This window comes from Equus przewalskii, unplaced genomic scaffold, assembly GCF_037783145.1.
Source record: "Equus przewalskii isolate Varuska unplaced genomic scaffold, EquPr2 ChrUn-13, whole genome shotgun sequence".
In the NCBI taxonomy this organism is placed as follows: Eukaryota; Metazoa; Chordata; class Mammalia; order Perissodactyla; family Equidae; genus Equus; species Equus przewalskii.
This window is the reverse complement of record NW_027228750.1, coordinates 2,895,068-2,909,654: the sequence shown is the minus strand read 5'-3', so window position 1 is coordinate 2,909,654 and position 14,587 is coordinate 2,895,068. Positions and strand designations below refer to the sequence as shown.

The window sequence follows — 14,587 nt, the reverse complement described above, 5'->3', positions numbered from 1 at the left end:
TCCCCAATGCAATGATATTTGACATAGGAGCAGAAACCTGAGGAAAATGAGAGAGTGAATCATGTAGGTATCTGTGAGAAAAGCATCTCAGATGAAGCGACAGTGACTGTAAAGGCCCCAAGAAAGAAAGTACTTGGGGAGTTTGAGGAGCCCCAGGCAGGCCAGTTTAGCTGAAATGAGTGATGGAGAGAGAGGGGATGGGTAGGAAATGAGAGAAGAGCGGGGATCTGGCTCATGCAGGGTCTAACGTGCTGATGTGAAGACTGGCTTTGTTCTGAGTAAGATGGGAGGCCATTGGAGAGTGTTGAGCAAAAGAGTGACATACTCTGATGTATTTTTAAAGGACCTCTCTGACTGCTGAGTGGAGAATAGACCATAGAGGGGTAAGAGTGGAAGCAGAGAGGCTAATTAGTAGGCTGTTACAAAACTCCAGGTGAGAAATCTTGGTATCCAAGACCAGGATGGTAGCAGGGAAGGTGGAGAGCAGTGCTCAGAAGGCGTGTTTTGAAGGGACAGCTGATAGGATTTGCCAGTGGATTGAATGTGGTGCATGAGGCTATTTGCTCCACCACCTGTAAGAATGGATTTGGATTTTCCTTTTAAAGCGGTGAAGAAGACTGCAGGAGAAGCAGTTTCATGGTATAGGCAGATGGGAAGTGAAAATTGGAAATTGGGAGTTCTGTTTCAGACAACTTGAATTTGAGGTACCTGTGATACATCCAAGTGGAGAGGTTAAGTAAGATATTGGATAAAATCCTTTGGAATTTGGAGCTGGAGATAAATTTGGGAGTCATCAGTGTATAAATGGTATTTAAAGTCATGTGAGGATGAGAATCATCTAAGGAGTGGGAGGAAATAGAAATGCAAGAACTGATTCTTGGGGCTCTCCAATGTGTAGACCAGGGAGATAAGGAGGAACTAGCAAAGAAGACTGAGAAGGAAAAAGTCAATGAGATAGAATTAAGAAAAGTGATGCCACATAAACCAAGTGAAGAAAATGTTTCTTGGAGGGGGAAAGTGATCAGCTGTCTTAAATGCTGTTGATAAGTCAAAAAGGTTAAAGACCAAGAACTGACCATTGGATTCCATAACATAGATATTACTGGTGACCTTGACAAGAGCTGTTTCAGTGGTGTGGTGAGGATGAAAGACTGACTGGATTAAATCCAAGAGAGAATGCAAGGAGGGGAAGTAGAGATAGTAAACAACAGTTATTTTTGAGATCTTTTTAAAGGGAAGCAGAAAAATGGAGCAGTTATTGGAGGGGAATGAAAAAATTATTATGGACTGAATTGTGTTTGCCCAATAGATTGAAGCCCTAACCCCCAATGTGACAGTATTTGGAGATGGAAACTTTAAGGAGATAATTAAAGTCAAATGAGATCATAAGGGTGGGGCCCTAATTCAGTAGGACTGGTGTCCTTATAAAAAGAGGAAGAGACACAAGGAGTGCATGTGCACAAGGGAAAGGCCATGTGAGGACACAATGAGATGGCGGCTGTCTGCAAGCCAAGGAGAGAGGCCTCAGGAGAAACCAGTCCTGCTGGCATCTTGATCTTGGACTTCCAGCCTCCAGAACTGAATGAGAAAATAAATTTCTGTTGTTTAGGCCACCCTGTGGTATTCTGTATGGCAGCCCTAGCAGACTAATACAAAAATCCAGGGAAATTTGTTCAAGATGGGGAATATTGTAGCATTATTATTTTCTGAAATGAGCAATCCAGCAGAGGGAGAAATTGCTGGAGCAATGTTCCTGGATTGTAGAGATGGAATGGGATCTAGTGGACAACTATAGAAGTTTGCATCTGATAGGAATATAGGTAGATTTGTAGATGTGATGAGAGGGTAGGGACATTCTCTTCTGAATCCTTTTACTTTCTTTCCTTTTGATTTCTTTTGTTTCCTCTTTCTTGGTGAAATGGGAAGCAAAGTCACAAGTGGAGAGGGGAAGTGGGATAGAAATTGGAGTTTGAGGAAAAGAAAGTATGAAGTAATTGTCTAGTAGAGTGAGAGAATAAATGGACTAGAGATGTTGTCAGTCTATTGGGCGATGCTGGGAGCCTATTGAAATTAGTGGTCACAGATTTAAAGTGAGACTAGTCATCATGCTCTTGTGTTTTTCTCCAGGACAATTCAGTTGGGTTAGACGGAGAGGTGGATCTAACCTAGGGTTTTGCTAGGCAAAAATGACAGAGGGAGACCACATGAAAGAGCGTGGTTATGATGATGGTCTGTAGAATCTAGGCTAAATAAAGACCATGAGGAAGGGTGAGAGGAATAGTGAGAAGGTGGTGGAATCACTGCATTGGGGATTCCAGGGAGGTAGAAGAATGAGAGTCAGGTTATTATACTTGGGTGAGCTGGAAAGACGGGAGGTTGTGGTTGTAGGATGCTTGAACTTGAGATTATGCAGAGGATGCAGTTGGAATCAAGGTCTAGGGTATGACTGACTGTATGACTAAAAAAAAGAACATTAGAGAACTGGTCATAGAATTTAAAGTGTATGTGGATAAATTATTCTAAGATTGATGAGGAGTAGTAACGGAGTTAACAGCAAGTTCGGTGCTAAAATCTTCAAGGGGTGATGGGGAATGATTTGGGGCTCTCTAGATGGCTGAACCATGGAGGGCTAGCAAGTTGTATAAAGGTGTGAGCTTCAAGGCTGGCCATTTCTAGAAAAGGAGGAGGGATAATGGTCTAGAACAGGATTTCTTAACAGAGGCACTATTAACATTTTGGACTGGGTAATTCTTTGTTGCGGGAAGCTGTCCTGAACTGAGCAACATTCCTGACTTCTATCCAATAGATGCTGGTAGCACCCTGCCCCCAGTTATGACAAGGGAAAATGTCTCCAAGACTTACTAAACATTCTTTGGGGGGGCAAAATCACTCCTGGTTGAGAATCACTGATGTTAAAGCAGCAATGATGAGCTAACGGGACACCTACCTGTCCTCTGGGCCCAGTGAGTAAAAGGATCGAGGAAGAGCAAATAGCTAATAATTGAGAGGGTTACAGGGCCATCAGGTGTCTTCTAGGAAGATCAGATTTTGGTTAGAGAGAGGGCTAAAGGGAGTCTTTCCAGAAAAGGGTGAGAATATGGTGAAATATCTTAGTAATGGCTACAATATAGCTCACATCTTTGAGTCTTAAGGAGATGTATTCTGCGATGACATGACAGTCAATGTGTTTCATCTAATTACTTCACTTCCTTTGCCTGACCCAATTCACCACTCAAATGAGTCACTCACTTCTTAATGGGTGTTACAATGCAATAATTATATTTGATAGATGCTGAGTTTTTACTATATAAGAAATCAAGAGTCCCAGAAGAACACACAAAATGTATAAAGACCTTGGCAGGGCTGGGCACCAGTGCTGTGTACTTCCTCTCCCAAGAATTCTCTTCAGACTCTGATACCCAAGCAGATACCCTCTAGGAGTCAAAGCTTCTAGTTAATTTCCTAGGTATATGGACAAAAGTGACGACTACTCTCTGAATAACAGGGTTGAGAGATGTGCAGAGGATTAGTCTATCTAGATCACCTGGCATGACAAGCAGTGCAATAAATCAATGAGGTTCTATTTCAACACCATTCCCCTTTCATTACTTACTACTTGTATGCCCTTGACCCCAAAGTAATCTCTAGGCTCTTGGGGTACAAGATGAATGTGGCATAGAGGGGGAAGTGAGGGACCTCCCTCTACAGCTGGATCACATTATAACCCCTTTAAAGTGTGCTGGAAAACACGGATATCATGAAAAGAGGTTTTTTATTCTCTGAGGGAAATATCTAAATAACAGGTGGCTCAGGGAGAAATCTTCTATTCCTCTTTTAAGTTAAAACTTCTTTTAAGTTATATATCAAAAAGTAAGGGACTAAATTACCCCATGATCTCTAAATTCCATTGACATAGATACCTCCATACCTGTACAAAACAGAAGGGAGCTCCCTTGGGATGGAAAGAACACTGCCAACTCGTCATTAAGAGAAATGTAGTGTGGTCGCTTGTGCTCAACCATCCGCACATACAATCAGTGAGCAATTCACAAAAAAGCACTTGAACTCGAGAGTATAAGATAAGGCACTTTGTTTTTAATTCTATCAGTTTCTCAGAATTAATCAAGGTCTGGGTTCTCTGGTAATCTGAAGTTGAGCTTGCTGCAGCTTTAACAGGCCAACCACGTCCCCAGGAAACCGTCAGAGTGCCACGGTCCTGAGTAGACTCCTCGGTGCGCCCTGCCCACCTGTCCACATGCATTCCGACTTCTCGGTAAACTTCCCACAGCATGACCAGTGGGGACGACCCGGGTGGCCTTTGTGTCCATGGCCACAGCCTAGGTACCCACCTGCATGGTCCAAAGAGAAGACGGAAAAACAACCATTAGAGGGAAGTCCAGCAGTTACCATGGAAATTAAAGATCCTGGCAGCATTCAGACTCGTGGATGTGAAAATATCTAATAAAAACTCGGTGAGAGGAAAAAGCTATCTGACCCCTCTATGGCTGGGAGGACCCTCAAGACTGATGACAGCAAATTAGCGATGGTTAGCTGAAGTTCTAAGAGTTATTTTAACTGCTAACTCAAGGAGATGAACTTGTTTGGATTTTAACTGAAAAACAATTGAAATAGAAGGGTAGAGTGGTAGAAACAAAAAAGAAGGTAGATCCTGAAGTCTTGATATGAAAGGGTGCAAAATCCTATCTTAAGGGCCACCATTACAGCAAGGACAAGACAGAATACTTTAAAAAAATACTTAGATCTCTTGCCTGAGCTGACCCTCCCCCTGGCCCCCCTACCCCCAAGAAAAGAGCCAGACCTAGTTCAATTGGTTTAATCATCCACTCCCCCATCTGTGCCTTGTTTGGAATTTCTTGAAGGTTTTAAAAGGAAGAGGATACATTTTTTCACTGCTCAGGCTGCTGGAAAGGGTGTAGACTGAAATGGAGTATCCAAGGGAGAAGCACAGGGCTCACAGGACTGGTGAACTGTATCAAAACTAAAAGAACTCAGGACCTCTAAGCTTGCTCTTTCAATTTTCAGAACAAAGAAGCTTTAAACAAAACTTCTAGAACTGTGGTATATTTATATGCACAGACTATATTCCTAGAAACAAAGCCTAAGTCTGAATATCCTAAACCTAGTGGCTGTGTGGTAGTTGGTTCCCACGGCTGGGAGACAGGCCCAGAGGGTGAGGACTTTCAAGACGACTGGTTCTCCTCACCTGGCATGGTGCCTCCACAGGCACAGTGAGCAGTTTTCTGGCCTCCACTGGAGCATAATGTGCAGCAGTGAAACACACCTGGGTGTGGGCGGTGCCTTTTCCTCACAGTCACAGTGAATGGCGAGCCCTTCAGTGTTCAGACCAAGAGCAAAGAACAAACAGCACCTTATGAGTCAACAGGGATGTGCTGAGCATCACATGAGCTAAAAGGCTTGTAAGTCACAGAGCCTGCCCTTGGAGGCACAAGGACGACAGGAGGGAAACAGAGACTAGGGGACAATCCAGCTCAGCTGACTGAGGCCAGATACAAATGCAGTGAAAGAGTCAAAGAATCTGTGCCACCCTTCTAAATGGAGACCTCTTGATACACTAGTAAGCCAATCTGTGCCTTAGCATCACTGACTTCCCTCTCTATCTTCTCCATTCTTGAGGAATTTCGGGTAATTAGTAGAGCACTGTAACCACAGGCTAGGCCATCCTGTGGTCCTTTCTGCAAGTTCTCAGCCACACACCTCCTCCCCCACACACTGAGCTAGTTCCTCTCTCTCCACCCCTCCCATCCTAGACTGTTTACCCATCCACTTACTCTGGGACGGTGAAGAAATATGGAAGGGAGGTTAAGAGTGTATGGTTAATAATTCTCAAATTAGAAACTTTCCTACCTGCCCCCTTTCCTTCAAGGATAACTTCCATTCTCCAATTTCTATCCTATGTTAAACAATAAATATTTAATAAGTGTTGCTATATTCCTATCTCTACATGAGGACCACGCAGTCTGTGAAAGCACAAAGTGGAGACTGGCACCTTAGAAGCCTTTCAAACATTAAATCTCTCTTCCTTTAAAGAGTTTACGATCTATTTTAAAGACGACTTGGAGTTCAAAGACATGAGTTCAAATTCTGATTTTGCTACAGAGGTAGTGAGTATTGTAGCAAGTTCCGTTTCTCAGTTTAATCAGATGGTGATCCCCATACCTGAGTGGTTTGGAAGAAAACTGAAATAATGTATGCAGAAACACCTAGCCCGTTCCTGCATACTGTAACTAGGTGAGCAATAAGCGGCTACTGAACATGAGTCTTCCCAGTGCACAGACCAGGAGCCTAACATCATGACACTGTATGGAATTTTATTGTCCCTGTCAGTGTTGATTTCTGGTTGGAGGAAACCTCTGACTACTCGAATGTCAGCAGAGAGATTTTTTGGACATATTGAGTATTACATGGCCAATTTTTAAAGATTCATAAGCTCTAAACCAGAAAGTGTTACACCTGTCTGTGGAGGTGGTGTAGTAACCGTGGTAACAGATGAGCATATATCTAAACAGAGTAGAGAATTACGTGGGCAGATGGTTACACAGACAGATGACTGGTCAGTTGAGAGGAGAAGGCATAACCCTCCCACTTGTGTTCCAGTAAGTCCATGTCCAATTGTAGTCTGAACAAAGCTGGAAAATCCTGAGCTAGGTTATATTTCTGGAATGTACATGCTTGTCTGCTGGTAGATTGCCTCCTGTGATCAAGGCATCGTTCCCAAGTTAAGAATTCCAACAAAGCAACTGGGAGAATGATAACATCCAAGCACAACTGCCAGGAGGTGACATAGGACTAGAGAATTCTTATGGTCACCAGCATCCTCTAGAATGAGAATTGCAAAAGCTGGGCCATTTCAAAAGGGAAGAGAATGAAGAGAATCCTATTCAGTCCATCCCTCGATACAACTGATCCTATGAGAAACGTCTCCACATCCTAAGATGACAGAACCCAGAGGGGCCAGGGTGAAAGGAGTTCAGGGAAGCAGATGCACGGTGTTACTCACCTGCACGTGCTGCTCTTTGATGCAGACCCACACAGTATAGACGCCAGCTTCCTTAGGGGTATAGGAAATATAGTATGTCCCATCCTTGTTATCGTGGACCATCGTTCTGACTGGACTGAATGGAGATAAGAGTTCAAAAAACCACTCACTCTCACAAGTCTGCTTCAGTTGCCTATGATTTTAGGATGTAAACCCCATACCATAAATTCAATATTAAACATCCCCCAAAGCAGGATGCTGCTTCTAATTGTCTTGGAAATTAATTTTACAACAGAAGGTAAGCAACATAAGAGCTAATTTAATCTGACATTCAATGAATTCCTTAAAAACTGTGTGTTCTCTTCGAAGGGCTTCTGTTGTATCCTCTTGCTCTTTGTCCTCCCACTTCCCTCCTCTAATTCCAGAGACTCATAGCTATGCTTCCAGCACGACTTAACAGCAGACTGGGGTTGAATTTTGGGAAGGGCACAATTCAGTCTAACATAGAATAATTTTCAGTCTATTCAAAGCTTGAGATGAAGACAATCTGAGAGGCAGATTAGACGTTTGGGAGAGAATTGAATACAGGCAAAAAACCCACACAAGAAAACACATCTGGTCCACTTGGTCATGTCACATTTCTTAATAGCATCACGGGGAGGCAGGATATAACCACCGCAGCTATGTCTTCATTCTTGAAAAGGACCTCCAGTTTCCAGTTTCATCACCACTTACTACCCATGACATCTGTGTAATACAAACCTGTCTTTCTTATCTTTAGGGACAACTGCGACTTGAATGTTGTCTCCTCCCCTGCCCATGCTGTCTCCTGCTGCATCCTTACAAAGCAGGGTGAAAGTGGCTGGCTGTTTCTCTCGGGCTCTGTGGAGGTCTGCAAAAGATAAGCCCTTAGTCCTCACCTCAAAGGCCAACTGCAGTGACTGCATCCTCAAACCAGGCACCATCTTGCTTTTTCTCTTTAGAACAAAAGGGTGTGCTTCCTGTTGACTGTAATCACCCTGCTCTCTCTTTTCCTTTTCTGTCTCCCAAAGCATACCACTTGAGAGTCCCTCCTGGTAAGCCTGGTCTTGGATCACATATCCAGGATAACTTCCGGCTAACTTCAGCGCTAAGGAAGCTTTGAGAATACTCAGGATTGACCCAAGCATTCAGAGAAGAGGGAGGTCGATATCCCCAAAACTACCCTCTCTGAGCTGCAGATCCTGCTGGAAAAGGCAGTGGGTACAGCTGACCCGCTCAGACTCTTCAGGTTGTGAGATCCTCCATAACACGGTAGCTCGTGCCAAGGAGTTGGGGGAATATTCAATAGCTACATCTCCTAGTCCAGCAGTCAGATGAAACAGGGCTTCTTAACCTGTTCAGGGCTTTATGAACTACTGTGAGGTCTACAGAGAGGCTTAAGAAGGGTCTAAGAATCTCCTGAAATTGTATGCCCAAGATGGTGTTTCTTAGGGAGAGATCATTCTCAGAGATATGACCTCCACATAGTTAAGAATTCCTGTGCCAGGGTCAGGATGACTCTAGGATACAATCTTCCTGTCAGGACTGATCTATGAAATATAAGTTTGAATAACATGCTTCTTTTAGGAATAGAACACTGGGGTCAAAAGAAACTGTTTTTCCCCCTACTGAATGAAATGCCTACCGTATTTTAAATGCCAATGATATGTGGCTTATATGAACCAATAGGGCATAGACGAAAATAAACTAATCTTGTCTTCCTCACTTCTCTGAAATTCTCTTCAGAACTTGATCCAAGCAGTCCGGGGCCCGCCATGCTCTTCTCTGAGCAGGCAGCATTTCGCCCCGCCCTAAAGTCAATGCTGTTATCTCCTATGGGTACTGTCTCTGTTCTGCATCTGGTAGAAACAGTATGATCCTTGAGTTCCATAGTAGTTACTACTTTTCTCAACTGGAAAAGGGTCAAGCCTCACCCCTGTATGGGATAGTAACTGTACCCTGACCAGAACAAATCAGAAAGGAAAGGGCAAGGGAGGGGTCACTGTCCTCTGGATCAGTATGTCTCTCTCTCCCTTGGTAAACTGGTCAGCAGGGAGCTCTTTCTAGCTGAATGAAGGCCCTAGCTGAAAAAGCTACAAATCTTTAAACACCACGTCCCTGTCCACTGCCCTCTCACTGTCAATGGGAAATGCTTTCCTACCTTCTCCTTGAAGGACACATTTGGTTGGATCGACCTCTTTAGTACTGATGGTCCCATAAACTTCATAGCCCCGGCACAGGCCTGCTTTCCCCTGAGGAAAGAAGCATATCTTATTGTTTACTCCGGGATGGACACTATATTCAACTTGGTTCAGCTTCGTGAGCCGCTCCACCACCACCCCCTTGGTGATGAGGATCTCCAAGTCTGAGCCACTGGTCAGCAAGTGCTGGGTGAACTCCACTCCAGTCCGCATGTCTGCCAGCAGCTGCTCCAGCTGTGCCTTCTGCAGCTGCAGCGAGTTCTCCTTCTGCACCCGTATGTCTTCCAGCTGCTTCAGCAGCTTGTCCCGATGCTCCTCAATGGCCTTGATGTAGCCCTCGGAGAATGTTCGGACATCGGCTGCCACGGCCTCCACTCGCTCCTGGAGGGCACTGTTTGTCCCTTTGATCTGTGCCAGGGCTTCCTCCAGGGCCTCTACATGGGGCTGGGTGTCTTTGAGGAGCTCCCGTACAGAGTCCCCATGCTTGTGGATGACATTGCTGGTGAAATCGTAGGGGTGCTCCCGGTGCTCTCCCACCACGCAATCCCGGCACACAGGTTGGTCGCAGAGCTCACAGAACAGCCTCAGCTCCTCTGCAGGGTGAGCAGGACACAGAATGGGTTTTCCAGTCCGGCTGTAGGCTTTCAAGTCTTTTAGGTCCACCATGGTATGGTAAGTCGTTTTCTTCTGCCGCCTAGTGGCAAACAGAGTCAGGAATAGGAAATTAGGGAACCAATCTACTTGGGAAACAGTTGCGCAGTTTTAAGAGCATGGGCTCTAAAGTCAAACAAATCTGAGTTCAGTTCCTTGCTCTAACCTCTTACTAACCACATGATCCTCTCTGATTCCAGTTCCTCATCTGCACAATGGGGATAATACCTACCTTAAAGGCTGTTGCATACAATAGCAGACTAGGGCTTTCTGGCTTGGCACAGGACTTTGCAAAAGGTTGCAATGCTAAGACTCCATCCTGGATCTCTCCCCAAAGGGTTAATTTGACAAGTTTAGACAAGAGGCACAGCCTACTCCAGCAAGCTAGAGGTGAGAGTGTGGGGGGAATCCAGCACTAAGAGACAGAAACTGTGCCAGATGACACAGCCATAAACCCCAAGCAATGAAAAGAGCTAACTGGCCCTGATGGTGTCTCACTCAGCTTTCATCTAAGATTCTGATAAAGTATTTCCTTTGATCAGTGCCTACATCACCCAAAGCAACAAGCTGGAATTTTCCTCAACAAGAGTCATCATCATTATTAGAAAGAGTGAAATTAATGTTCAGTAAAATCAAAGCTTCTTTTAATTCCCCTTTTTTTTGTTGCCCTCTGGAGATTCAGGGAAGTCCCTAGGATATCACAATGAGTGGTCAGAGTTCCCCTGTTAGCATGAGAGCAACTTGAAGCTAACATGCCTATTCTGGCACCAGAAGAGTGGAGAGAAAACAGGGTCAGCTGATTAGCTGGCAGCAAGGTAGTCATAATTACAAGTTAAAAATAGAAAGACTGAAGAGTACTAACTTGTTCTGTTGGTGAGGCCAGAAAACAAATGGAAGGCAGAACTTAACTATTTTAGGCTAATCCTAAAACCTTGGCCATGTTATATTCTGATGTCCTTGAATGGGGGAGGGGGTTAAAAAGGGACAAGAGTGATTTATGTGACAAACTGTTCACCAAATGCCATACAGGTATAGTCTGCACCCCAAGTAGCACTCACCAGCCCATCTCACCTAGCTCCAGAGTAACTGTAGGGTACAAGGCAAAGGCTGAGGTGGGCCCCCCAACCAGCACCCTATACTGGGAAGGCAGCATGGATTAGCAGAAAGAGCACAGAATGCAGTCAGAAAATCTGGATTTAAAATTCAGTTCTGTTATACACTACTTACCAGCTGTGGGACCTTGGCAAATCACAAAATATTGCTGAACTTCAGTTTCCTCAAACAATAAATAGGGGTGAAAACAGTGCCTGCTTTTCTCTAAGAGTGGCAAGGATCCAATAAGATCGGGGGCAGGGGCTATGCTGTTATATTCATTCTGTTTCTCCAGCACCCAGTCCAATTATTCACTACACAAGTGATGGATGAACCAAGGAAACTGTGAAGGTGCTTTGTTAACTGAAAAGGACTATGCAAACCTTTGATGCTATTATTACTATGGGTATTACATGAGGCTGCAGGGGTGAACTGTTCGAGAGTATTTGCTATCACATTGTATATTGCTCCTTGACCTTCTACGCCATTTCAGAAAATTTTCCTTTCATCTGCTCACCAAGGGATTTCTCTGTCTTGACACCTCTTTGTACTCTGCTCTTAAGCCACACCAGGTGGAGTATCCCATCTTTACCTATGAGCCTGGCAGCAGAAGTGGCAGAGATTGGCTTTGCAGGTCTGACACCTCTTCTCCACTTCCCTGTCGCTGCACAGGTCACACACCAGGCCCTGGCCTTCCCCACGCAGACTCTCCAGCATCACATCATTCACGGCCAGGTGGTCTATGGTTAAAGCCTTCACTCCACCCATGGGCAGGTCCACCTGAGCATCACATACCGGACAGAGGATGCCGATCTGCGGCTGCAGACTGCATGGCTTGAGTTCCTGGAATATTGACCCCTCAGAGCTTGTGTCAGAGTCTCCCCCTCGGATGTCCACTACTGAGAAGGGTTCCAGCTGCTCCAGACATGTGGTGCAAACTGTGTGCAAACAAGGCAAGAGCCTGGGGACTTTGAAAAGCCCCATGCACAGAGGGCAGTGAGTCTTGCCTGAGTTCCCAAGAGCAGTCCCACTGGGGAGTTTGCCCATGAAGCCCATCAGCGGCTTCCTGTTTTCTGACATATTCCCCACGTTTGTGCCCAGTATCAGAAAACGCTCTGGGCAGTTCTATAAGGAAGCAGTAGGTGATTAAGGCCCCCCAAAGAGAAAGTTTCCAGAACTTGAGTAGAGACCATGGGGACTCTCTCGTCGGCAAATCAAAGGGCAAAAGGGAAGAGGATTCCTCAAAGTAACCATACGCAAATCTACTCAGGAGGGCCCCCTCCTTTCCACTGCATCCCATACCAGACACGCCCACACCCTCCTCTGCACCCCAAGTCCTTCTCCCTGCAAGCGCTTCCGGGTCTAGGTCGCGAGCTAGTCCTGCTGCCAACCCCTGGGCCCCTGCGCTTCGCACGCCCTCCACCACCACCCCCCTCCCGCCGCCCGCCCCCCTGGTCCCGCGCCCAACACGCGACAAGAGCCACCCCCGCCCCCGCGGGATGAGGTAGCTGGGCCTCTCGCTCTTCCCCTTGACCCGATACTCCGCAGAGGGCACGCGGAGGGAGAAAAGCCTCGAGCCGCGCCGGCTGCTGGGTTGCCACTGCCTCCCACGCCTCGGCCCAAGATGCCCGAAGACTGCGGGCCCTTGCACCAATCCCAGCCCGGTCTATTCAGGCGAATCCAATCACCGTCCGAGAGGGGCGGCCCTCGCCGCGGCGAGCCCCGCCGCCCTCCAGAGTGACCCCAGAAGCATCCAATAAGCTTTGGAAGTTCCACATCTTCCCCCGTCCACTCAGCAGGAGAGGGGAGGGGCCAAAGTAGCGGCCGGAGGCGGGGCGTCTGGAGGGCTGCGTCTTGCGGGGAGGAAAAGAGCGAGGCAGGGAGTGAGTGAGCGGCATAGTATAGCCAGCGTCACTGTCCCTTTCTCTATCGCTGTGGCGACCAGACAGGCCAGAGGATCACTTAAAAAGCCGCGCTGACATGCCCCGGGGACGATCTCCTTCGGGCCCTCGGATTGGTCCCACGAACCCAGACTGGGCCCTCCCATTGGTGAGTGGCGCTGTCAGTTGGCTCCGACCTCAGCCCAGGGCCTGCTGGGAGTTGTAGGACGACCGTTTTCCTGGTTCCCGAGGGTCCTGGTGGGGCGGCGGTCGTTTGTCTTCCGCGCGGGTGTGAGCCTGCGAGTTCCCCCTGGGTCTCCCCAGCTCGTTTTAGATCGGGAGTCCCTCAGGCCTAACACGCCGCTTCCAGGAGCTCCTGCGGCTCGCTAGCTCCTGGCTTTTTCTGGGGTAAGGCCCCTCAGGGTCTGGTTCTGGGGACCCGTCAGGGAGACCGTTGGACCGAGGTCCAGCAGTGAGGCCTTCGTTCGGCCCCCGCCCGGAGCTCGACTCCCCATTCTTGGGGCTGGAGAAGCCGTTTGACCCATCGGGGCCGGGAGTGCGGATGGCCGAACGGGTTAAGTGTTGTCACAGAATTCCACAGTCGTGTATAACGGAAAGGGAGCGAGTTTGACCCGCCGTTTTTATCGGTCAATCAAGGAGGGCCGGTGACTGGTCACAATGGGATCGTGGAGGATGTCAAAGTGGGATAGCGCTTTGTGGGCTCACAGACTCGTTGAGAAGATGAACACACCAGGCGCCCTTTACAAGTTTTTTGTCTCCGTTACGAGTCCTTACAAGGGGGTCTCCTGATTCGGCCCTATGGGGCCTTTGCTGCACCTGCGATCTAGGACCTAGTTCTTGAGAATTCCAGAAATGGTAACACTCTAGCTCCTTACCCTCCAATTGTTCCCATCATCTCCAGTCGCCTAAGCCTGTCTGATGTACCCGATTATCTCACTGCTTGCTTTGATCATGCCCTTCCCTGCTGGATTTGGACCCAATGGGCAACCGTTTCCTTGATGTCTTCGTTATCCATTTTATGCTATAGGCACAGTGCCTGGAGCCTAAACTTTCAAAAATACGGAATCTGGAAAAAAACCCAAAACAACCCAACAACTTGTTGACTCCAAAATGTGAAAAGAAAACTGTAAAATAAAAAAATTGAAATGTTTGGCCATTTCCAAAATAAAACGTCAGTGAGTCAAATGCCACTTTTATATAAAAATTACATATAATTTCCAAAAGAAAGCAGGTCTTAGAATAGTCCTTACCTGTATTTCTTCAGCTTCTTGTCCTTCTCTGCACCTGCCCTGACTCAGAATCTGCTTTCTCCCCTCCAGTGTGCTGCAGTAAGTTACGGAAACCACGCAGACTTGAGTTTGCTATGTCTTTCTCTGAACTCGGTCTCAACCCTCCCTGATGCCTGGTGATGCTTTGCTTCATGTCATTTTCATGCTGTATCATATTTCCCATGGTAGGTGTTCCAAACCTCCCTTGTTTAAGAAGTGCTTTACAATTTACATGGGCTTTCTCTCATTTAATTTTTCAACAACTCTAAGAAGTCTGGTGGCCCGCCCAAGGTAACACATTTCAGATGTGAATTCTGTCTTATGATGCCACGTTTTAAGATTCTACCCCCAACCACCTCTACCCTTTCCTTTTCCAACTTCTTATGCATCTAATCCCTTATATACTGAGCAGGTAACTGCCTTTCATTGAGTGAG

General features: G+C 46.5%; 1 protein-coding gene and 1 long non-coding RNA gene across 2 annotated transcripts in view; one reads left to right on the top strand and one right to left on the bottom strand.

The window, feature by feature from the left end:
- Positions 1 to 4,073: 4,073 nt before the first annotated feature.
- TRIM45 (tripartite motif containing 45) lies at positions 4,074 to 13,479 on the bottom strand. Its single transcript, XM_008507639.2, has 6 exons — positions 11,576 to 13,479; positions 9,201 to 9,934; positions 7,781 to 7,910; positions 7,040 to 7,154; positions 5,225 to 5,351; positions 4,074 to 4,349 (listed from the first exon to the last, which is right to left on the bottom strand). Exons 1-6 carry the CDS (start codon positions 12,061 to 12,063, stop codon positions 4,201 to 4,203), a joined length of 1,743 nt encoding a protein of 580 aa, XP_008505861.1. The 5' UTR covers positions 12,064 to 13,479; the 3' UTR covers positions 4,074 to 4,200.
- The window catches only part of LOC139081585 (uncharacterized), a 31,662-nt gene continuing 29,970 nt past the window's right edge, over positions 12,896 to 14,587 (top strand). Inside the window, exon 1 of the long non-coding RNA XR_011536712.1 lies at positions 12,896 to 13,032. This is a non-coding gene — a long non-coding RNA (uncharacterized lncRNA). The remainder of the gene's footprint in view (positions 13,033 to 14,587) is intronic.